Source organism: Barbus barbus, assembly GCF_936440315.1.
Source record: "Barbus barbus genome assembly, chromosome: 6".
Taxonomy (NCBI): Eukaryota; Metazoa; Chordata; class Actinopteri; order Cypriniformes; family Cyprinidae; genus Barbus; species Barbus barbus.
In genome coordinates, this window is record NC_136734.1 from 32,685,845 (window position 1) to 32,712,213 (window position 26,369).

Here is a 26,369-nt window from a genome sequence, read left to right on the forward strand (position 1 = left end):
TCGAACAATTAATGAGCAAAATATTAAAACGTCACGTATTTTGCATATATGTAACGCATATAACTAAATATTGAAATAATGTGTGACCCTGGACCACAAGAGACAAGACCAGTCATAAGTAGCACGGGTATATTTGTAGCTTTGCATGGATGAAAATGATCGATTTTTCTTTTATGCCAAAAGGATATTAAGTAAAGATCATGTTCCATTAAGATATTTTGTAAATTTCCTACCGTAAATGCATCAAAAAATTATTTTTGTATTAGCAATATGCATTGCTATGGACATTTGGACAATTTTAAAGGCGATTAGTATTTTGATTTGTTTGCACCCTCAGATTTCAGATTCTCAAATAGTTGTATCTCGGCCAAATATATCGTCTTATCATAACAAACCATACATCAATGGAAAGCTTATTCACCTTTCAGATGATGGATGAATCTCAATTTCATTAAAATCGACCTTTATGACTAGTTTTGTGGTCCAGCGTCACATATATTATAAATAACACATAAAATAATATACTGAGTTATAATATTGAGTCATAATAATAGAAATAAATAATCAAATTATAAATTGCATCACTTATAGGTTTCAAAATACTCTTTTTAAATTAATAAACATAAGCGTCCCTTGAACAAATTGGTATAAATAAGTGAACTATCAGTTCTCGTGGTTATCATTTTCGTTCACTTAAATTTCTCTCTTTTGAAGGTGATTGCTTTCCTGCCTTCAAAAGCTTTAGTATTATGACGCGCACAGACAGAATTAATTCGAGTACGGCTAATGATGGAGCATTTTTGAACCCATTTAACGAACACGACCTCTTCACGGTGAACGAATTCAAAAGATTCGACTCACTGGGGTGAATCAAAATCTGTGGTGACTGAACGAGCGTGACGAACGTTTGCACTGCCGTCTGCTGGTGTGACAGATACACCAAGCCACGTTTAAACTGTATCAAATACTATTCAGCAAACATCAGCTTAAAGGCAAAAATATACAGTCTTTCAGGGATATTGATTTATTGTTCCAAAATACAATACAATAAAAGCACAAAAGGATTTGGGCAGGATACAATTAAAAAGATTAATGTATAGTACCAAGTGCTGTAACTAATAAATAAAATAAAAATAAAAAAAATAAAAAATTTGCCAATTACGTTACTTAAAAGTTTAAGTTGTTGTCATTTCATACATAAAACTACTTTAAAAAGTCAGAGTAGAAGAAATTAGGAAGCTGTTGTGGTCATATACATGGGTCAGACCCTATTGATAACATTCTACACATCAATAATGTGCTTGTAATATCAATTTGAATAGTGGCGCTGTATTAATTCAAATACCAATTGAATGGCTCTCATCTGCTGGATTCCCCTTTACAAAAGCCACCTGCACTTAAATCAAAGCATTATAATATGACACTTATTTCCACTAGGACCCACAACCGATAGAGCAGCATCCTCCGCATGAACTAAAACTACACCGTGCATGTGCAACCCAGACGATACTGATATCATAATGCAATTACCAAATGCACTTTAAAAAAATCCACAGATTGAACTATGAAAAAGGAGGGAAAAAGCACCATATGAAAATGGCTTGCAGTCAGTTTGACCTGGTTAACGAAAACTATGCAGTCAATTCCGTAATCACAACAAATGACGGCAGTGTTTAAGAAAATAATGCTTACTCCACCAGCTGAAGCAACGCAAGCAACACTCCAGTCTTAAACAAGCTTTCACTAGGTGCAGCTTGTTTGGCATTCCAGCAAGTATTAGTTCACTAGCTAAATGTCTCCTGGGCAGGAAACTCAACAGACGTCCTGTCAAAAAAAGATGCTTTGATTCACCGTCTCACTGATGCATAAAACAAACCTCTATTAAAAAGTTGATGTTAAATACATTTCTATGTCTTTAGTGTGAATTCTGGCAAGGCAGTACTGTATCATTAGCAATAAGCATCAGATACAACATGCATCTATAAGGCACCAGATACAATCATCACGAGGCAAAATGTGGCTGGTTTGCAATGCAAATACCTCATTCTTCTGCAGTCTGTTATTCTGCACCATGCACAAATGAAATGACACCAAAATAGGAACGTAGATCTCTAATAAAGGTGAATATGGTAAACAGAAAGGTGAAGACATTTTGACCTAGGATGTGTTCATATTCGAGCCCAGCTCTAACTAAGAGTGACATTGTTTTTGTAAGTGCAAAAAAATGCGACTGTGTGCATGCAAAAAGATACAGACAACAATGCCTATTCAGTCAGAGTAGTGAGACAAAAGTGTTTCACGGGCAAAAATGCCACCAAAAAGCTCCCGTCACTCAGTAAAAAGTCGTTTTAGAGCAGTGGGTGATGCATTTACTCACTGTTTACAGGCATAAACACACAGTAAATGAACAGAGTTCAAGAGATATTTCACTGGTGATCCTTATGTGTACTTTCCCCCTTCCCAGTGTCCTCTCCTGTTTCAGAGTCATTGCATTCCTCCTGTTCCACTTGTTGCTCCTCCTCTGCTGCTTCATTAGTGGGCGACTGGAATCCGTTGTCGTCTTGCTGTGATGGAGCGATGGGATTCTCCATGTGGGAGTCTTGAGTGCTCGCCGTAATGTGATTTTTCTGCTGGTCTGATGGTGTCACTGCTTCCACTTCCCTTACCGGCGAATCCGAAGGCTTCTCCTCTGTGCTTGAAATTGTATCTTTGTTTTTGTCTGCTGGGTTTAGTCCTGCACTTTCTTCACAATTTGAGGTGGGTTTTACCTCCTCGGCTGCGGTTTCCTCTTTTGATGTCGACTCTGCAGTTTTCTGTGTCCTGACTTCATGTTCCTCTTCCTGTACTGCTTTCTCCATTTCCTGTATGGCACAGTCTATGGCTGACTTGCTCTCTGTGCCCTGCAGTGACCTTTCTGTTGTGCTTTCTTCCGCTTTTAGCATACTTCTGTTTGTTGGTGGTTTGTCATCAACCGCATTTTTGTTCACATCCTCTTTGGTTCCATTGGGCACTTGCTTCTCTGACGTTTGGGATAATGAGGTGTCTGAACGTACCGCCGTCTCCTCTTCTGGAATATTGTCTACAGAGGGCACTTCCAGGCATGATTCATTGGGCAGCACAGAGGCATTGCCTTCTATCTGGATCATGGAGACCACCTGCTTCATCCTGCGCCGTTTTTGAACCTCCGGATCTCCTGCGTGCTGTCCATCCACCTCCTCCAGACCTCCTCCAAATTCCTCAGCCCAGTCGATGGGATGATTCTCCCCCAGCAGGTGAAGGTTAGGGTCACTGTTGGTCAAAACGATGCTGTCTCGGTACAGGTTGTGTCTCCTCTGGACGGCTGCTTCCTTCACAGCTGGAACACAGAAGGAAAAAGTTGATAAGGGCACAATGTTAGGATGAAGGTATTTTGTGAAAGCTTGCGAGATCTTACTGTGAACGATTCACCCATGCAAGTTTTTTTTTTTTAGTCCAAATTTATAAGGCCTCTAAATGATCGACATGATTAAAATATTGCTGAAAAACCTGTTCTACGCAATCTACAACAAGCCTTGGTTATTTTGATAACTCATACTTTAAGTAAATGGCCTTTTAAGAACATGAAGAATAACTATTGTATGCAACTAATATTTCCAGATTATTGTTTTCTGGACTGAAGCAACTTGTTTATTTGTATTAATACATAAATGTTTTGGAAAATCAACCACAAGCTCCTATTCAGACCAATATATGGAAGTTCGCAACATTGTTTCTTTTCCGATAATCTGTTTTACTTGGATGTACATCACAATACAAAAGAAAACATTGATCACTACTTCCAATAAATCACAACTTTAAATGTTTTAATCGTCTTGGTTTGTAAAAAGGTCTTACCCATCATTATATCTTTCATTACTGTGTGCAGCACCACCTCCTCAAATATGTTTTCCACCAGAATGAAACGAGAGAAATCCTCAAAAATGAGCTCCCGGAAACGAGGGAGTTCCTGCAAAAAGAATATAACAAATTTGAATATTTTCAAAGTAGTTTTAGATTGGATAATGCATTATTGCTATACCAGAGCCAAGACTTACAGCAGAGCATGATGGGGAGAGCTGTTTCAGCATGTAAGGGATGAAAATCTGCAGAAGAGCTTCTCTGAAGAACTTCTTACGAACGGTGCTGCTGTCGTAGTCAAATTTCTGGACATCAAAGTTTGAAAAACAGTACACATTTTATAAATATTAAACAGGAATCTACTGGTTCAAAATGATATGATAGGGACGTCCTGTTTCACCTTGATGACACGATCCTGGCAGCGCTGGATGGTTTTACAGAGATCCTCCCCTTCCTGGCCCTCCAAACTTTGGTGCAAGAGCTGCTCAAATGTGTACACCGCATCATCCATTTGCTGCATGAAACGGATGAATATATATTCTTAAGGCAAGAACACGCTACATAACTTTTGCCTAGATTTTTGCCTCAATTTGCAGTCTGGAGGAGTCAACGCTAGTTTCCTAAAGTCATTGCCAATCTGTTTTTTTTCTTTCTTTAGCCAAGTGTGACAGGATTCATGGAAATGAAATGGACAATAAACTGTGTCCACATCTTTTAATCATTCTTGCCACAAGGGGGCATATTTCACCACAAAAAGTGTGGAAAGGTTGGAGCAACATTATTTTGATCATTCACAATGCAAGTTCAGCCTTGTTTCTCCACTCCCTGTGCTTTGAAAATCTGTCTCTGTTGTAAAAATGTAATTTATATATATTAAAGCATGATTAGCACTTTATATAAAAGACACCCCTTTCTTTCTCGTCTTTAAAACTGTAAATATGTAATTTAGTGACCAAAATGAGGTTTAACATCTCTGCCACAACAGCACATACCTCCTCAGGGCATAGTTTCACACACACCAAAACCACAAACCAAACCATAAGTGGCACACAGACAAACTTGTTTTGCCCACAAAAGTGCAATACCCTGTTAACAGAGACATTTGTATACTTTTTCAAACCAGCTGAAGTTTAACGAACCATCTTGATCACATAAACTATATAAAAAATAGCTCAGAAATGTGGTACATATTTGTACTTTGTACTGTTTTCCTAGTGGTTTTTGTTTAAAATAAAAATTCTTCAGTTTGCTGCTGTTCTCATTCAAAGATGACTGACCTCTCGCATTAGGATTTGGGCTCTTTGGACAAACACGGAGGGACTGGAAACGTCAAAGCGCTGCTGAAGTCCCTCTAAACTCAGAGTCTCCATCCTCTCATAGCAGCTCTGCATCTTCACAGGATGGAAGGCTAGCATGGAGATCTTTTCCATGTGCTGGACACCAAAGGCAGAAGAGATTTAAGCCCATCAAAGTCATGGCTCAAGCAGCCTATTAGCAATGAAAGTGTAACCAGATCTTATGAGGGGGACTTTGTTACCTCTCCAAGTTTTTCCTTGCTGCCGTCATTGAGGAGGTTCTTGCTCATGTCTACCAGTTCTCTGAAGAACAAGTCTCGCACCTCAAAAAAGCCTCTGCTGGTGGGCTCCATCAGCGCTTCCAGGATTGAGCCGATGTACGGCTGGATACTCACCTTCAGAAGCTTCTCTGCCTTGGGCAGCACAAGTGCTACAGACAAACAGAAAAATTCATTCAGATTTTAATGACAAAATGCCAGGGATGCACTGACATTAAAATTCTGGCAATAAGCCAATATTTATAGCATTATAAATACTACACATTTAAAACTATTTTGTTAAAAAGAAACAAACAAAAAATACAAATTGATAGATTAAAGTAGTAAATGGGTTTAAATGATTTTAGGGATCACAACATTGCAGTGTGATTGAAGTACAGCATAAAACCTAATAAATATAGAATAAATGTTATATTATGCTTTTAAAAAAAATCTGCTATCATTGCATGTGCACAGCAAATTTAAGACATTGTGCTCTTAAAGGGTTAAATCTTTGCCATAATATGTTATGTTACTTATCAATATCACTTAAGGTAAGCTGTCAAAATGTGACAGCTGTCATCCGGCTTCTTTCATAATTCCTTGTAAATAATCTTCCTTGAAAGTGGATCACCAGAAACTTGATCCAATGTCAGGTTTCCTCCGATAAATAAATTTAATTCCAGGTAAGCTACTTGACACCTGTCTCACTTTTAAATGAAGGAACAAATTGTCAGTTAAAGTTACCTTTTATTTTGCTGGTCACATGTTCTTTGGAAGTGATGATCTGGTCCATGTCAGTGCGGATGGTGGTTTCCAGTGGGGGGCGACCTGCTTCACAGCTCTGCACTACTGCTTCATACTGCGCTTGAGTCTGGCTCTGAACCAACCCGTACACTGCATCTGAAATCTGGCCAAAAATGAAACAGAAGCCACTGAAATACATCCAGGTTTTTTCAGAAATGCTTTTGGGCCAGAGCCACAGCTGTATAGTAAAGCTCTGAACCACATATTATACTCTGTTATAAAATAAAACAGCAAACAAAAAAACTAATTGCAGGTTCCATGCTAGTAAATCAAAAACATACCAGCATCCAATTCCTCTGTCTCTCATGCATCTTGCCCTTCAGTTTGGGGGTAATGAGGTCTCTCATCTCAGGGAGGAGGGTCTCCATGACAAGATTGGCAAGGATCTGGGGAAGACAACCATAAAACTGAAGGTGTGTGATAAAACAACACACGAGGTATTTTAGAAATTTGATTTTTCAGAATTGATGTTGATTTTAATAAAAGTTCTAAAACACCTCATGTGCTTGAATGACATATCCAAATCATATAGGCCTGGAGGGTTTGTATTTAAGATATAACAGGAAACCTGGCTTGCCTTGAGCACATTACAGTTTTACTATTGCCAGACTGGTTTGGACACTGATAATATATCATTAAACTAGCTAATGTGACATCCTTCCAAAGCCTACAGGACTTTAAAAATAAAGAAAAATAAACCTGTATAGACTTAACCTCTATTATTCAACTAGAAATATTGTGAACATGGTTTTAGAGTCACAAGTTACAAGAGGACACACTCCTACGACTTTCACATGATGTCTCTCTTTGTATTGGTTTCACTCGTTCCAGACAGAAAACAATGGCATTAAAGAACTCAGCTAAGAAGGAAAATAATACTACTGTGACACTGGCAGGAGGGTCGCAGGTTAAACACTGACATGCTACATTTATTTTCTTTATTCTTCCTAGATAATTCTTTATCAGATTATCTGATAAAGCTGGTTAATTAGCCACAGTATAACCATAGTATAAAATATTAAATTATTAGAGTTCCAATTCACAATGACAAAATATTTCACCGTATAGCAAGGTCAGATTCCACTATATTATATGAATGGTAATCCAGCATGTTGTTCATATTCTATTTGCAATGACTGAGCAATATACACAAAAAAGTAGAGCTGATGGATACCTAGAAACCCTCAGTCTACCAGGAAAACCACCCTCTCTTTCTCTGACACTACACAAAAAGTTTTCTACAGGGACACTATGATTTGAAACAGGTCACTTCCTGTGAATCAATTTAGCGCTGACCTTCATCTGTATTCTATTATAACCAAAAAATTACTATATGATTACCTTCACATGAAGTGCCTTTAAACAAAACAAAACGATTTGCTGTAGATTTAGCTTATGTAGGGTCACTAGAGATGCAAACAAGTTATCACAGGAGATTTCTATAAACTGAATTGGTTTTTTTGAGCATTGCTTAGCATATGCCCTAAAACTCTTGGTAAAATTCTCCATTTATTTGTGAAGAAAAATAAACCTAAAATATATATACACATATATTTAGTGTATATATGTATTATAGTATATACTATAATATACAGTGGGGCAAATAAGTATTTGATACACTGCCTATTTTAAGTTTTCCCACAAAGAATGGAGAGATCTGTAATTTTCATCGTAGGTACACCTCAACTGTGAGAGACAGAATATAAAAAAAAAATCCAGAAAAATCACATTAAGTAAGTATTTGATACAATAGAAAAATAGAACTTAATATGTTACAGAAACCTTTGTTTACAATTTCAGAGGTCAGACGTTTCCTGTAGTTCTTGACCAGGTTTGCACACACTGCAGCAGGGATTTTGGCCCACTCCTCCATACAGGTCTTCTCCAGATCTTTCAGGTTTTGGGGCTGTCACTGGGCAACACGGAGTTTCAGCTCCCTCCATAGATTTTCTATTGTGTTCAGGTCTGGAGACTGGCTAGGCCACTCCAGGACCTTGAAATGCTTCTTACGGAGCCACTCCTTAGTTGCCCTTGCTGTGTGTTTGGGGTCATTGTCATGCTGGAAGACCCAGCCACGACCCATCTTCAATGCTCTTACTGAGGGAAGGAGGTTGTTGCCCAAAATCTCGCGATACATGGCCCCATCCATCCTCCCCTCGATACGGTGCAATCGTCCTGTCCCCTTTGCAGAAAAGCACCCCCAAAGCATGATGTTTCCACCCCCATGCTTCACGGTTGGGATGGTGTTCTTGGGATTGTACTCATCCTTCTTCCTCCAAACACGGCGAGTGGAGTTTATACCTAAAAGTTCTATTTTGGTCTCATCTGACCACATGACCTTCTCCCATGCCTCCTCTGGATCATCCAGATGGTCTTTGGTAAACTTCAGACGAGCCTGGAAATGTGCTGTCTTGAGCGCGCTGCAGGATTTTAATCCATGACTGTGTAGTGTGTTACTAATGGTAACCATTGAGACTGTGGTCCCAGCTCTCTTCAGGTCATTGACCAGGTCCTCCCGTGTAGTTGTAGGCTGATCCCTCACCTTTCTCAGGATCATTGATACTCCACGAGGCGAGCGCTTGCATGGAGCCCCAGTCCGAGGGAGATTGACAGTCATCTTGAATTTCTTCCATTTTCTAATAATTGCACCAACAGTTGTTGCCTTCTCACCAAGCTGTTTGCCTATTGTCCTGTAGCCCATCCCAGCCTTGTGCAGGTCTACAATTTTGTAGTGTCCTTAGACAGCTCTTTGGTCTTGCCCATAGTGGAGAGGTTGGAGTCTGATTGAGTGTGTGAACAGGTGTCTTTTATACAGGTAACAAGTTCAAACAGGTGCAGTTAATACAGGTAATGAGTGGAGGATAAGAGGGCTTCTTAAAGACAAACTAACAGGTCTGTGAGAGCCAGAATTCTTGCTGGTTGGTAGGTGATCAAATACTTATTTCATGCAATAAAATGGAAATTAATTATTCAAAAATCATACAATGTGATTTTCTGGATTTTTTTTATATTCTGTCTCACAGTTGAGGTGTACCTATGATGAAAATTACAGATCTCTCCATTCTTTGTAAGTGGAAAACTTGAAAAATCGGCAGTGTATCAAATACTTATTTGCCCCACTTAAATATATATTTATAATACATATTTTATTGTAATAAATAAATAGCTTCTAAAAACATAACTTTTATTTTGAAAACCTCAAAAGTGCTTAAGAACCTAACAAAAAGAATCTAACAAGAGCTTCCCAGGATGCATAAAAGTATGTGTTTTACCTGTGGAGGCGTCCCACACATCATATCCCAGGTTCCATAGTGACCATGGGCCTGTCGATAGAGTCGCGCTGCATCTGTGAACGCGGGGGTCTGAACTTTACATTCCTCGGGCAGCCCTGAGCAAGAGAACAGGACTTGATCATTATCATCATCATCATCAACATCTGCAAGCAAGTAACAGACCTTTTTATTTTTAACAAATAATCAAGAATTAAACACCATTAGATATTAATTTCTAATGACATCATAACATGGCACAGTTCCTCTTGATTTAGAGAAGTGAAAAGACCAAGTGACAAAAAATGAAAGATGGGTCATCTTTATATATACACACCCACATCTCACTATCAGATTTTCCCATCAAACCACAGACAGAATTCAATCTGCTTTGGTCACCGTGGTAAACAGGAAGCATTGCCTCATCAGTTACCATGGTATTTCCCTAAACAATGCCATAGTTACCACAGTATACTGACGAATCTAAGAGAAATTATGTGTCTGATGTGTGAATCGAACACAATTTGTAGACAAGCCATCTCGAGACCTGACAATCTGCTTCATATCTATTGGTCAATTATGACGACACACATATTGTAAAAGCATCCTGTACATACAGTGTGTGTGCACGAGTGCCTGAACCCTTACAAAGAGAGGAAGTTCAAGCAGCCTGGGTGTGGGGGGGCTGGAGGAGAACAGGCAGGAAGTCCAGCACTCCACATCAGCACAGCTTGACGCTTTTGTGAGTGCATGCACACATGGGCAAACATATTCATGAACACAAAGGAAGAACTGGAGAGGTGTTAACAAAAACAAGAGAACATATATTATGGGTCACTTATTCTGGCACAAAAATAAGAGAAAAACAAAAACATATGTGAACATCTGGGGATAACCTGAGAAGTGTTATGCAAAAACTAGAGAAAAAGCGTAACGGGTGGCTTATTCTGGTGCAGTAACCGTAAAAACAACTGATCTTAAGTCAGTCCAAAAACACCAGATGATCAAAGCACAATGAGAGAAAAATTAGGATCTTTGGTGAAGAAAAAAAAAATCCTCTTTACACACCATGTCCTAATAACCCTATGACACCAATGAGCTGATAAATACCTTGCACAACATGAGACTTACGTTGGATAACACAAGGCTAAGTTCAAGCTTTGAAGTTTCACATTTTTGAGGTTTCACATTTCACATTTCACACATTAGACTTGTAAAGAGCCACATCTGCTCCTCCATACCCGTTACTTTGGACCCTCTTAAGTTTGCCCAAACAGATCTACGGTCGATGCCATCTCACGTCCTCCACTCTTCCCTCACAGACATGGACAGCAACAACGGGAATTATGCAAGGCTGCTATTCATTGACTATAGCTCAGCTTTCAATACTATAGTCTAGGGCTGGGTAAAAAATATTGATTCTCCGATTTTAATCGATCTTCAGTTTAACGCAACGATATCGATTCGGGAAATCCCAAATCGATTCTTAATGCGCGTGCTTCACGTAAGAGGATATGAATATTCACCTCTCGTCCTGAAGGTGTCACCATCTTTCGAATTGCTCCACTAAAAAAAACAACTGTGTGCACCCTATTATTAATGTAGATGTGCATTTCAGTAATAAACTTAAGTAGGACAGTTTCAGTTACCAGCATTTATATCAAAATATGGATCCCATGTCTGCAAAACTAACATTTTAAATGAAATATTGATAGCTAATCGATATCGAATCGAAATTGAATCGAAATCATAAAAATAAGAATCGAATCGCAGAATTGGTCACAATACCCAGCCCTACTATAGTCCCCGTCAAGCTGGCTTCTAAACTCACAGACCTCGGCCTAAACTCCTCACTCTGTGACTGGATTCAAGACTTCCTCACCGGCAGACCTCAAGTGGTGAAAGTTGGCCAGTTCACCTCAAACCCCATCACTCTGAACATAGGAGCCCCACAGGGCTGTGTCCTGAGTCCCCTGCTCTACTCTCTCTACACGCATGACTGCGTGTCCTCTCACAGCTCCACCTCTATTGTCAAATTCGCTGATGATACTGTGGTTCTGGGCCTCGTCTCCAACAATGATGAGACCGCATACTTGGATGAGGTAGAGAGACTCACATCATGGTGCCAGGACAACTGTCTCTCTCTGAATGTGAGCAAAACTAAAGAGCTGATCATGGACTTTAGGAAGAGACAGCAGCAGCCCTACTCTCCTCTCAGGATCAGTGGGACCCCTGTGGAGAGGGTGAGTAGCTTCAAGTACCTCGGTGTAAACATCTCCGAGAACCTGACTTGGACTACACACATCCAAACACAGGTTAAGAAAGCCAGGCAAAGACTGTACCATCTGCGACAGCTGAGGAAATTCAGGGTCTCACCAGCAATCCTGAAGACTTTCTATTCAGGGACCATAGAAAGTGTACTGACTCAGTGCATCTCAGTGTGGTATGGAAACAGCTCCAATCAGGACTGCAAACTACAGAGAGTTGTGAGCTTAGCTGAGCACATCTCAGGGTCTGCTCTCCCCTCTCTGCAGGACATCTACCTCAAAAGCTGCAAAAATAGAGCTGTAAAAATCATCAAGGACTCTAATCGCCCTGGTAACCGTCCATTCACTTTGCTACATCTGTTAAGCGCTTCCGTAGCCTGATGGCAAAAACTGAGAGACTTAGGAGGAGCTTCTTCCCCCAGGCCATCAGGCTCCTAAACTCTAACTCTGTGTCATAACATCACTTGACTCCATGTAAATATCACCATATCAATAAGCTATTCATAATTTTTCTCTACCTCATATTGCTGCTATTTAAATACCCTGTGCAACTTTTTTGCACATTCCTTTTATATTACTATTTAAGTCAACAACATACTGACTTGCACATTTATATTTATCTTTTACTCATTTATTTTTTGGACTTTTCTTTTTCTTAATATTTGTATTCTATATAATTGCACTGTCCTTGGAGCGGACCTGACTTACATTTCACTGCTGGTCATACTCTGTATAATTGTGTATGTGACAAATAAAATCTTGAATCTTTTTATCCCTTTCAGTCGTAATGCAACTGTGCATAAATACTCATTGTACAGAAATTCTAATTATTCTGACTATTTCCACATATTTGTGTAGCTTTTGTCAGGTTGTCAATCAAGGCCTTTACAATGACATTCAATAGGCTTTCAAAGAGAAACTTTGTTTCTGCACACTGGAGAGGTTTTAAACCACCTGGACTTAATTCATTAACATGCCTGTAAACCTGTTCAGTTGCCTAATAAAACCTTCTCCCAAGGCTGACATGCACCATATTCATTATAAATCTCTGTGGGACTTGAGACATAGTCTAGCAACTTTGTGTAGGTCATCTCATGACCATAAATAACAGAACTAAGTAAGATTTGTGGCATGCAAAAAAAATCTGTTTTGCTCCTTTTTAGACATTAAAATAAAGTAAAACAAACTTAAATGAAAATGCTGAAAATGTATCCAACCTTAGGCAATCCGAGATGTAAATTATTTGTAGAAATTATAATCACTAGCTCATTTCTCTGTAGCAATATCAAGTATTGTCTCTGTAATGGGTGCCATCAAAATGAGAGTCCAAATAGCTAATAAAAATGTCACAACTTTCCAAAAGTAGACTTCAGTCCATTAATTAACATCTTGAAAAGTGAAAAGCTGCATGTTTGTAAGAAACAAATCCATCAAGGCATTTTGACTTTAAAAGGTAACTTCTGGCCAAAGTCCATAATCCATAATAACACTTACTTTTTACCTCCAGTAAAAAAGTCCCTCCCCTGTTGTCCTCTCACATCCAAATCCACCAACATGTTTGTATAGAACTGATTTTGCTTGTAAAAAAAGTGCTTGATCTGTAACGATTTCAGATGAGACAACTTTTTCACTAGAGAAAGCATTTTAGTCTGAAGCAAAGGTTTGAAGTTTAAAACATCTTAATGTATTTGCACAAAGTTTGGACTCCATAAGACATTAACTGATGGACTTAATCATGTGGAATAGTTGTGTTTTTAATCAGCTTTCATTCTGACGGCACCCATTCACTGCAGAAGTCCAGAGAATCCAATGAAGAGATGTGATGCTACTTTTCTCTAAACTTATTCCAAAAAAGAAAAACTCATCTGCATCATGGATGGCCCAAGGGTGAGTAAATTTCAGCAAATTTTCATTTTTGAGTGAACTATTCCTTTTAAAGCCTCTCAAGCCAAAAATCACACAGGGAAGATCAGACGAACAAAACAGACAGCATGGTTCAATTAATTGCCATTGCATTCCAGACTTTCCTGGGCCACCAGAATAAACAGATTGCTCATGACAGCATGAGCCCGCAGAACTCAACAAGCCAGGAGACTTACAGCAACATCTAGCATTGTACAGTAGAAATGCATGGGTTTCTCCAACAGCCTTATAATTAAGTGATTTTAAACACTGTATATGTAAATGATGCACTTCCAAAAACATGCTGTAACTTGTCAGGATCCAGCCCTGATCTAACTCTGTTCATGCACGCTTGGGTTTACTCCTCTGGGCATCCAGCCACAGAATAACCATTCTATTGGATCACTGCATGTTCCTAATGTCCTGACACATTTTAGGACACAGATGAGCTGTTATAGGCAATATAATATATTACGTTACACATCACATTTAGCTCTTTATGGAGAAGTGAAATTTGAACAATGCTCACCCACAACCATCGAAGACACGTGCCTGGCTCATGTTTTCAGTTTAGATGCTATAACTCTCAGCAGATGTTGTGATAAGTTTTGTATTTCTTGGGCACTGTGAATTTATTTCTGTTAGAGTAATATTATAATATACAGTTGCTGGTCATAAAATTAGAATATCATGAAAAAGTTGATTTATTTCAGTAATACCATTCAAAAAGTGAAACGTGTATATTTGTGTGAACAGCCACAACAGTGAACAGCCAGCCTCTTTAGCAAATGACCTTTTGTGTCTTGCCCTCCTTGTGCAAGGTGTCAATGGTCGTCTTTCGGACAACTGTCAAGTATATATATATATATATATATAAAATAGGAATCACTGCAATTAGCTCAATAAATTAATTAATTCAGTGGATTTGTCAGACTGAACCACTAACTAATGAGTTTTGAACCATTAAAAGAACCGGCTCAGAGAGTCATTCGTACATGAATCAGACCACACTGGATGAGTTTTATGTTTCTGATTTAGTAAAAAGAACTGGCTCAAATTTAATATTAGTTGTGAGTTGTGAATCAGACAGCTCAATAAAAAGACATGACTTCTTATCTCATCACATTAAATTTGAACTGCAAACTCACATAAAAAACAATAAGATTATTTTTGGTGTGGCGCAGTAGATTTAACACAAGTGTTGCAGGAAACATTGCCATTCACAAGCTCACAAAATTATGACTCAGTACCAGGACAGTACTTAACATAATAACAGCACTTACATAATAACCATGTGATTTTGACAGGTAAAAGGGAAGGGCAATCACATCAGTAGTCAAATTATGAATAACAGCCCATTACGAATTACTTAAACCTACACTCCTTCTGCAGAGCTTGCCTTAAACTGCCATGGTGACTAGGTACATACTCACAGAAACATCTTTTTAACCAACGAATCAGACCAAAGTTACATAAGACTACAAAGTGTTTGTTCTGCTGTTAAAAGCAATCAATACAGATACTGAACAGAGCAAAGAGTTTAGATAAATTCCAATAAAACCGTAGTGCTTTAGATAAAAAGCACTACGGTTTACTGCATGCTTCACCTATCCACTCCTATTAGTGTCTGTAATAGAGAGAGAGAGAGAAAAAAAATGCATTCTTTGTAATGTCAAAATGGTCACGGTTACCTCTCTAGAAGTGCAGTGTCTCCACTAACAGCTAACCTTCTTATTTAACAGTGAGGATAGAAAACAACAGTCTAAAACATTTTAAATATGTCAGGGAACATCTTAAACAGACTAATGAATAGCCAAGAACTTAACCAGAACTAAACCATTCTTTATTTGGGAAAAGGGCTCTGCAGATGTGCTTGCATTCAGAACATACTACACGCAGCAGGGATTTGGCTAACTCTAACACACACTCGCTTTCAGATGGCCGCCTTAATACCCCAGGGGACATTACTGCCCTCGCCGCAAGTCTCAGCAGCCTCCCATCCAAACTGAATTATGGGTTGACAGCCCCAGCCATGACCACTCTGGAATCTGGACTACAGCAGAGAGAAAACAGCTCTAGCCGTGGAAGCCATCATAAGACGTCTATGAGACATACAGTTGTGGTCAGAATTATTGGAACCCTTGGTAAATATGATCAAAGAAGACTGTGAAAATTAACCTGCTTTGTTAATCCTTTTGATCTTTTATTTAAAAAAAAACTCACAAAACGCTAACCTTTCATTGGATAATAAGAATTTAAAATGGGGGGGAAATATCATTATGAAATAAATGTTTTTCTCAAACACACGTTGGACACAATTATTGGCACCTTTTTATTCAATACTTTTTGAAACCTCCATTTGTCAGTTTAACAGCTCTAAATCTTCTCCTATAATGCCTGATGAGGTTAGAGAACACCTGACAAGAGATCAGAGACCATTCCTTCATTCAGAATCTCTCCAGACCCTTTAGATTCACAGCTCCATGACGGTGCTTCTTCTCTTCAGTTCACCTCACTCATTTTCTACAGGGTTCAGGTCAGAGGACTGGAATGGCCAGCAGAAGCTTGGTTTTGTGCCCAGTGACCCATTTTTGTGTTGTTTTTGAGGTTTGTGTTTGGATTATTGTACGGTTGGAAGATCCAAACATGGCCCATTATAAGATTTCTAATAGAATCAGTCACTTATTGATTTTTTATCTGTTGGTATTTGATAGAATCCATGATGCCATGTGTCTGAACAAGATGTCCAGGACCTCCAGCAGAAATATAGGCCCACAACATCACAAATACAGCAGTATATTTCATTGTACACATGGGGTACTTTTTATCCCTGTGTTCACCAAACCCATCTTGAGTGTTTGCTGCTAAAAAGCTCATTTTTTTGTTTCATCTGACCATAGAAGCCAGTCCCATTTGAAGTGCCAGTCCTGTCTGATAGCTGAATATGCTGGAGTTTGTTTTTGGATGAGCTAGGAGAATTTTTCTTGAAATCCTCCCAAACAACATGTGGTGATGTAGGGGCTGTTTGACAATTTTTTTTTAAGGTTTTCTGACCCCGAGACTCAACTATTTTCTGCAATTCTCCAGCTGTGATCCTTGAAGAGTCTTTAGCCACTCAAACTCTCCTTCTCACCGTGCATTAGGACGATATAGACACACGTCCTCTTCCAGGCAGTTTCATTACATTTTCTGTTGATTGGAAATTCTTAATTATTGCCCTGATGGTGGAAATGGGGATTTTCACTGCTCTAGCTCTTTTCTTAAAGCCACTTCACTAATTTGTGAAGCTCAATTATCTTTTGCTGCACATCAGAAATATATTCTTTGTTTTTTCTCATTGTGATGGATGATTAAGGGAATTTGGGCTTTGTTTTCCCTCCTATTTATATTTCTGTGAAACAGGAAGCCATGGCTGGATAATTTCATGTTCATAATCACCCTAGAGTGCTCACAATTGTGAATATGAATGGGAGTATACTTCAGAGATATTTTACTCTTAAGAATTTCTAGGTTTGCCAATAATTGTGTCCAACGTGTGTTTGAGAAAAACATTGATATTTCATGATATTTCCCCCCATATTAAATTCTTATTATCCAATGAAAGGTTAGCTTTTTGTGAATTTTTTAAATAAAAGATCAAAAGGATTAACAAAGCAGGTTAATTTTCACAGTCTTCTTTGATCATATTTACCAAGGGTTCCAATAATTCTGACCACAACTGTAGAGAACCTCACACCCAACAACTACAATACGTTAATTAGACTGACTTTCTATCACAGCAATTAGTGTCAAGACCATCACTTCTCTCTCCCACACCCATTGAGTAGGCTATAGCATAGGAAGACCACAGTGGAACCCCCTCAACACCGCTTCATTTGAAAACCACCCCACACTGCAAAGAAAAGTTAGTCAATTCCAAATGGAAAAACTCAAATCACATGCATTTTTACTGTAAACTACTTACTTTGTGGAAGTAAAAACTATGAATTACCATCTAATTTACAATGAAAACAGTGAGATGACATTCCCAGACGTTCCTGTGTGACAACACATGATTATATTTTATATAGCCTAAACAATTTTGTTTCTTCTTATTTTTGTTATTAGTAGTGTGTTGAGTTACATTTTCTGTTTAGTAAATGTTTATTTCATTATTTTAGTGTCATGTGTTACCTTGATGGTGGCCAATGTAAACTCATCATATGGCTTTGTACCACTTGGAGTGGCGCCTGCAGGTGTACGGCTGGACGCACTGTGCGTACCATGAGCACTCAGACTGACCGGAGATTTGCCTTGCAATCATTTCAACAGTTAGTAGCTATACGTGTCCTGTATTACTGTTGACTGAACCAGCCATGCCATTAATTATGAATTTATCAGTCTTTTGGACGCCAAAGTCAATTTCTGCATATAAATAGACTACACCATATAGAAACAGAAAATCGTGCTATACGGGCCTTCATCATGAGATCGGGTTAGCCTACAACAATTAGGCTATTTTACAAATGGGAATACAACAAATTCATGACAATGTTTTACATTCAAGTTACCGGTAAAATTTATAGTGAATTTTTTTTAAAGCTGTTTCTAAAGTATTTGCTGCATGGATTAAAAAAAATTACATGTTAATAAATAATTCACATAGGCCTAGCCTATCAGACAAAACTGCGTTGCAGCAAATCCTTTCAATTGTAAGGTATTCAGAACAGAGCGACATGAAAATCAGAAAATATAAGCAGCTATACAATTACAGGATACAATTTTACATATAGCCTGTGCCATTATAATTTGTGTTTTATTTTTTAATTGTATAGAATAATAACATTTAAATTTTCATCGGGCCTGTTTTCTTAATTGAAATTTTATGCCTCACAGAGATGATATATTTATAGATTTATTTATTTACTTATCATCTCTGTGAGGCAATTCATAGATATAAAAACTTTTATTTTAGGTCGTTATGATTTGAGAAGGCTAAATTGATCAAACATAGGCTATGATCAACTTACTGTCTGCTGCTGACCGCTTGGTTGTTACTTAAAAAAAACAAACAAACAAAAAAAACTACTTTGCTTACATTTAACGAACAATTTTTTTTTCCAAATGAACTATTTTAATATCTGAAACAGTAGTATAAGCTGTTTGGGAGAAGGTGAAAAAAAGACGGGCCCCATGCGGTCAGACTTGGGCCGAGAATTCTGATTAGCTGTCGGACAAGGCCTATATTTGAGGCCCCTGCAGGGCTCTAATCCACTTCATCCAACGCTGTTTTGTTCTCTGTTGTTTTCATCTGTGAGCATGCTTTTGATAGATGCATTTTACCATTTTGTGGAGTTAAAATGTGCGACACATTCGTTCTGTTCTCACTGATCATTTGGTCTTCCCAAAAAAAACAAACAAACAAAACAATTCTGTGCGTACCCTCGGAAGAAATTCTGCAGGCGCCCCTGACCACTTGTTTTATTATGGTGGTGATCAGTACATTTTAAGGTAAAAAGTTGATTTTAGTAGTTCAAGTAGCTTGGTATAATAACATTATATCGCTATAAAATAAATGTATGGCTATTAGCTACAAGTTGTAAAATATACAAGCACTAATGTCATCCCACAACAGTGAAAATATTGGCACAGCATTTTTTTTTTTTATTGTTAATTTCTAATAATCATAGCTGCAATTTTTTTTAACCGTAAATTTAACAGCATATTTTTCAACAGTGTATAGTATTGAGCAAAAACCATATAAAGGGCACACCAAGCAGGTGACAAAACTATATTAAGTTGGGACAATCTTAACACACACTTCAATAGACAAGCGTGCTGAAAAACAGCATATCAAGAAATCTAACAATGACATCACTGTGAAAGAGCGAAACTCTCACAGTAACAATGAACTTTCTGATAGCCCTTGGCATGTGTAACTATTTTTACATGAGCAAATACCGGACTAAGATTTGTAAACTTAAATCCAAGCATATCATCAAGAAATACAACCAAGATTTTTGCGCAAAGCATACATATCCAGCCTGGGAATTGACTTTGACTATTGTGCAAGAAATAAATGTCTGCTTAAATCTCATTTTATTTAATGGGCATATACAAAACACAGAAAATGACACTTATAGTGAAATACTATCATTTCGGCTAATTATATAAAGTTACAGAAGCTCTACAGAATAAACAGTCATAGAGCTCACACACAGAGAATGAATGTCCAGCTTTCCCTATGATCTCATCTGACTCTTTTTACAGCCTTGAGCAGCAAAATTCTTTCTATTATCAAACAGGCCAAATGAATACATCAACCGTGCCAAACATTCCGCTCGAGTTTCCTTTTTGATAAAGTGATGCCTAAAAGAGCTGATTTATGAAACAGCTCATCAGTCAATCTCAAGTCTGAAAGCGGCTTATCCTCACAAACAAGAGAATAACAATCACTGTAATGAAAGCCGATTACCTGAAGTAACGAGTCATGCCTTAAATATGTGTCTGGGTGTTAAAGAGACAGAAAGGAACATGGACACTAACACGGCTGTGTTTAAGAACAGGGTTAAGACTCACCATTGTTGGTGTGCCTGACACAGTCTTCAAAGACAGCGTTCCACTTTTGCTGCTCCATCTCTGTCACCACGCAGAAATAGTAGTGACGAGCATAAGGATGCCAGAGAATGAGGGGAAACTGAGTCGCACATTTCAGGAATGGAGAACTGCCAACTTTAGCTTTTACACCTGCAAAACGCATGTTACATGATTCAATATTCTATTAAAAGAAGCCTTATGAGAAGATCTCCACAGTCATCAAGACTACAGCTGCACGACATACAAAGATCACAGCCCATTACTTTACACTCCGTTCCATCTTCTTATCTAGACTCTGGCTCAACTCTACATTTATTTAAAAGAAAGGCTGCAAGTTCAACACACAAAAAAAATATTTTTTTTAATAATAGCAAGGCACTTACAGTGGGAGTACACAGGTAATAAATATTTGTTTTTAAATGTCATAACCACGACTTGAACATTGTCACACAAGACTCATGTGAACATGTATAGAGTCGTTTACTGACCTTGACTGTAAAGTTATCTAATCTTTTATCTTCTCTGTCATGCCAACATGACGCTAGTAAAACCGGTGAGCCAGTAACTTTTGCTTAGTTTTATAGAGCTTAACTTTCCTTTGGGAACATTCCTTAAGAACTCTTTTTCTCCCTGAGGTTTTCCCATCTTTCTTTTTCATTTTCCACTCACTCCTTCAGACTGACCTGGTAGGCTGGTGTTAAGGAGCTCGAGATATTCTTCCATAGAGGTCAGGACCCTGTAGCCAGCACAGTTAATGGTGCCTTTAGGATGCAGCGCTCTGTCATGGGCCTAAATGAAAAGAAACAGATAAAGAAAGCCGTTTTATGTCCAACTTCTGGAATCATTAAACTGTTAATAGTGCCTTTAGGATGGACGATTATCAGCCAATTCCAATTTTTTGCATTTTGTTTCATTACACTCATTACCTGCTTGTTTTCGTAATAGTTGATGTTGTAGGAGTCAGGAATAAATAGAAAACGATTCCTCCATTTTTTGTTCTCTTCTAGATACTGGAACAAAGCACCTGAGAAGATGGACTTATTCTTAAGTGGCACCTAAGAAACACAAGAATTGAAGTGTGGTTCAAATAAAGTATGGTTTAAGAGACCGTGAGAAAGAGACAGTTGTCCCTCTATTTTCAGTAAGGACCCAGCACCCTAATTATATATTATGTAGAGAGATGTTAAAACTGGGAGGACTTAATTTGTATTTACTTTGCCCACCCAGTGTGTCTGTCCACAGAAATACAAACCTGCCCCCCTCCCCATGGACAAATGAAAAGTGTACAAACTCAACTTTAAAGGGTCATACTGTGATAATACTACATATTTCAAATAAACAAATGCATTTTCAAACATTTAATTTTTTTCCCCAATTCCAACATGGTTTGGCATCACAGACCAACAGTCCACCAGAGAAATAACCCTAATATAATTTGTTTCACTTGCACCTTTAAAAAAAAAGACAAATAGAGCTGAAAAAGAGGAATAGAAAAGGGCTTTACCTTCCTGTGCACAAGCTGATTCTGAGGTCCTCCTCCACCCTCGATGTCAAAGCGCATCTTGTTAAAGAGAGCGACTGCATACTGCTTCTCATATAGCCGACCAAACTCTCCCATCAGTTCCCCTGTCCGTGCTAAGACACACACACACACACAATTAATGAATATATATATAGAACTCAAACAACCAGCAAGCATGATATTACACACTATTATATTACAGATAAGTTAGACCTAATGTCTAAGGTATAAAGAATGTTTTCATATTCCAAACAATAATCTCGATCGGTCTATTAGTTCACAAAAATAAAAGAAAAAACTAAATACACCTAGAGTTAAAGGAAGCACTGGTACTGTATAAAATAAGCACATACTAAATAGGATCAAAACCCTTGTAGAATATATATTTGCATGACATAATCGCTTAACCAGCCCTGTTTTTCTAAAACTCTGATATTCCCTTCCAAGTCATGTCAAGCTTGCCTGGTAGGTTTCTACAGTAAGTGTACTACCATAGCCAAATAACTTAAGTTAACTCAAGTAAAACATCAATGAATAATTAAGTCAAATAGTATGTATAAAAATAAACACTGATAAAAAGTTACGCAAACACAGCAATAAAAATAAATAAATACATATATTATGTGAAAGACAGTTCTATTAAGATTTTACATATATTGTAGGCCACTGCAGGTCTACAATAGATAGTTATGGTACAATGAATCAATGGACTTTAAACATTAACAACAATTCACACCAAGCTCCATGTATCCGATCAGGAGAGGAGATTACAATGTTTGAGCTTCACATGCATGTAAAAGCAGACCAACGCTGAAGTTGGCACAAGAACAAAGGCAGCTCCATTATTGACTGCTTTCTGGCAGGATGTTTTCCAAATGACTATGTAGGGCTTGTTGTAAAACTTGAGGCATTCGGTCTCTTGGAAAAACTGAAGGAAAGGGAACAAAACAAAAACAAAACATTCCTGTCTGTTTGCTTACAATGTGAAGATGCCATTAAATTAGAGGGGGGCATGGAATACAAATCACTTAGTAATGGTCAAAGAAATACAATAACCTAACTGCCTTTGAATGTCCATTGTGGTTAGACTTAAGAAAGGTCAGTGAAATGACCTGCACATTAAAAATAGCTCCAGTTCCTAAAATAAACATACAACTGGAATAACAGCAGGGGATATTTCAAGGTTAAATATGATTGCTATGACTGATAAAAATTAAGTTTCATACAGCGTGAGACTCAAATCAGATGCATACAGCTAAACGCTCAAGTTCAAAGATCAAAGCAAATTATAAACAGGCCTGAAGTATAGCATTTACATACTTCAGTCTGCCAAGCCAAATGCACACAGAAACGCCCCAAAATGTTCCCTCTCTGCATGTGTATGGTCTACACTGCAGAAATTAAAAGTCTATAGAGCTCTGCTTATGATTTCTCCTGACCAACTCTCAATCTGTCATATTTGCCTCATAAAGGCAGAATATGTAATTAAATGAACTGCTAAAGCTATTAGGCAGTTGTCCCGCCAGTACTTAACAGAGGGGAATGTGAAAAAGCAGACAAGGAGGCTGAGAATAAGGTCAACTTGATCATCTGCATTGTTTTAAAAAGTACCATATTAGAGGCAATGGGAAATACGTGATGATCTTACGTGCCAAGAAAGCTATGAAATATGAATTAAACCTACTGCAGTGTTGTAGGTTCATGGACTTTCCCCAATCCCATCCCCATCTCTCTCCACTTTGCCATAATACACCGTCCTATCCTAATAAAGGCAAAAAATGCTCATAATAAATCTTAAATAAATAAAAATGTGAATTTTGCCTCGGAAACTAACTGAAATTATATGAGAAAGTACTAAAATTACTCAAAAAAATAAATAAAATGACGAAAGCATATAGCAAAATTACAAAAAATAAAGCCAATTTAAATAATTTTTTTTTTTTTTTTTTTTTAAATGTATTAAAATACTATTATAGTGTATAAACAATTATTTGCATGTGTTGCCTGCCTTATTTTAGCACCTGGGGCCGGTGCAAACAATCAGTGTGCAAACAATGGTGCAGCAACAACTGCCCAGCCCTTACAGTCAGCTCAGTTCCCACCATCACTGTCTGTACATGTATAACTACACTACCCATAATCCTGAAATGGGCAGTGTCTTTAATAATCAGACACGTTGCTATTATAGAAATGAGTTTTTGTTTCAAAACAAAATTTGTAGTTTTGTTTTTCATCAGGGGCCTGTTTCATAAACAAGTTTACCAAATAAGTCTGACAAAAACTAATTTCTATAATAGCAACGTGTCTGATTATTAAAGACACTGCCCATTTCAGGATTATGGGTAGTGTAGTTATACATGTACAGACAGTGATGGTGGGAACTGAGCTGACTGTAAGGGCTGGGCAGTTGTTGCTGCACCATTGTTTGCACACTGATCAGGCATCAATCTTTTACAAACATCCTTAGGCATATCCCCAATGATCTGCTGCCATGCCAAATCATTGGCAGGAGTCCTGACACAAAATTTCACAATCCCTCATCTCATCACAAATCCAATGAACGAAGCTTGCTTTTCTCAGTAACTGATTTCGACACTAAAACAAACAGTAATTTGCATGAAGCTGAAGGTGGGAATTAAATCTTGCCAAGCTCTGCTTTGGTAATGTGGAGGTTGGGAGACAGACACTTAAAGAGCGGTTCCACTAGTGAGGATAATTGCAATACCATCAAGCTGACCACACAGGGGGCAGAGGGCCTTCAGGGGGGTGGGGAAAGAGGAAAAGGAAGTTTCTTTGGAATGTGTCCATGTCAGAGCAGATGAAAGCTCTGAAAATTCTGGGAAGGAGAACATTAACATGACCAATGAATCTCTCCAGGCCTGGAAATGTCAAGTTGTTCATGACCATATGCTTGCAGCATATATGATGCGTGGTAAGACTTCACACATTACTACACATTTTAAAATGAAAAAGGGTGCTCACAGAAGACATTTCTTCAAGAGGTTGAATGAAAACAATGGTTATGAACTAGGCCACGGGTCGGGAAGAAACCACAAGATAGAGGGCATGTGTATGTTCATGTGAATCTCTAAGGCTGAGAGCGTTTGTGTGTGTGTGTGCGCTGTTTATGAGTCACTCACTGAATGAGTCTCATGTGATACTTGGTGCCACGCCTTGTTCCTTTATAAATTTCATTACAAGCTCAAGAACAAATCAAGTTAGCATTACTGCATAACAGCCACTTCAAAGAGAGACTCTGAAGCCTCACGCTGAAGATACTGCTTGCACTTCATTAGCCAATGAAACAATAAACTATAATCACAGAGCAACTCAATTACACTTAAAGAGTGCAATCAAAAAAGTATTTGTAAGGACGAAGTCTGCATCTTTCCTTTGTTACATTCATACAAACATAGTAAGTGTGTCTGCTGGAGTCATTCAGGCTTGTTTAGTTGAGCTCACAGCAGGAAATCCCAAACCACTTGGATCATGGTCCGGTTTGATTCCTTCAAGAAGAGCATGATCATGGATAATCCTGAGTGATACCTGAATTCTTGATTTTGATTGATTGACACACTTCCCAAGGGTAATTTTCTATAATTGCACAGCAATAAGTATAATGCTGACAATATTATAGTTGCATATCACAATGTTCTTCTTTGAACACTTCTGAAGTAGTAATGGCAGCTTGGGCTGTGCCTAAACTGGTCGACCTTAATCATAAGGATTAAGGAACATATTTTTAATTGACCAACAGTTCCACTGGCCCTGCCACAAATTTGATAAATTTATATTTTATTGTGTCAGGAAAAAATGTAACAGTTTATTTTAACATTTAAAATAACGTTTTCTATTAATATATTTGAAAAGTTAATTTCTATGATGGCAAAGGAGAATTTTCAGCAGCCATAACTACAGAACATAACTTCAGTTGTCACATGATCCCTCACCTCAGATATCATTCTAATGATTTTGCTGATGAAGAAAAAAAAACAGCATTTATTTGAAGCCAAAATCGTCTGTAATATTTTATAAATATTAATGCTGGCAACGATTAATCGTGATTAATTGCATCCAAAATAAAAGTCTGTGTGTACATAATGTATACTGTGTATATTTATTTATTTATTTATTATGTATATATAAATACACACACATGCATGTATATATTTAAGAAAAGTATGTTATGTTTATATATTAAATATTTATATATATATATGAATATAAACAGATACAAGTAAATATTTTCAAAATATATACTGTATGTGTGTCTCTTTATATATACATAATAAATATGCACAGTACACAAATACTTTTATCTTGGATACAATTCCTTTTGATCAATTTAATGCATCTTTGTTGGATACAATTTGTATTTTATTTCCAAAAATATCTTACTGAACCCAAACCTTTGCTCATTAATGTATAATATTTTTCACTCAGCATTTCATTTGCTTTGGTATACGTGGAATAGCTGATCGCAGACTGCTGAATTATTGAAATTTTAATGCACACCCCTCTTTGTGGCATGGCCAAATTAGCATCTCGGGTGCATTTCAACATTTCTTACATGATGTGCTCCTCATCTAGTTTATAGA

The 26,369-nt window shown here is 37.7% G+C and overlaps 1 protein-coding gene across 1 annotated transcript in view; it reads right to left on the reverse strand.

The window, feature by feature from the left end:
* Positions 1 to 988: 988 nt before the first annotated feature.
* Positions 989 to 26,369, reverse strand: part of LOC306871564 (protein Niban 2-like) — a 28,621-nt gene continuing 3,240 nt past the window's right edge. The window contains exons 2-14 of the mRNA XM_079419607.1: positions 21,754 to 21,884; positions 21,176 to 21,304; positions 20,933 to 21,038; positions 20,232 to 20,399; positions 9,508 to 9,623; positions 6,517 to 6,621; positions 6,176 to 6,338; positions 5,414 to 5,601; positions 5,154 to 5,309; positions 4,277 to 4,390; positions 4,074 to 4,181; positions 3,874 to 3,985; positions 989 to 3,355 (exon numbers count right to left, since the gene is read on the reverse strand). Coding sequence (XP_079275733.1) covers positions 2,427 to 3,355; positions 3,874 to 3,985; positions 4,074 to 4,181; positions 4,277 to 4,390; positions 5,154 to 5,309; positions 5,414 to 5,601; positions 6,176 to 6,338; positions 6,517 to 6,621; positions 9,508 to 9,623; positions 20,232 to 20,399; positions 20,933 to 21,038; positions 21,176 to 21,304; positions 21,754 to 21,884 — 2,525 coding nt within the window. The 3' untranslated portion in view covers positions 989 to 2,426. The remainder of the gene's footprint in view (positions 3,356 to 3,873; positions 3,986 to 4,073; positions 4,182 to 4,276; positions 4,391 to 5,153; positions 5,310 to 5,413; positions 5,602 to 6,175; positions 6,339 to 6,516; positions 6,622 to 9,507; positions 9,624 to 20,231; positions 20,400 to 20,932; positions 21,039 to 21,175; positions 21,305 to 21,753; positions 21,885 to 26,369) is intronic.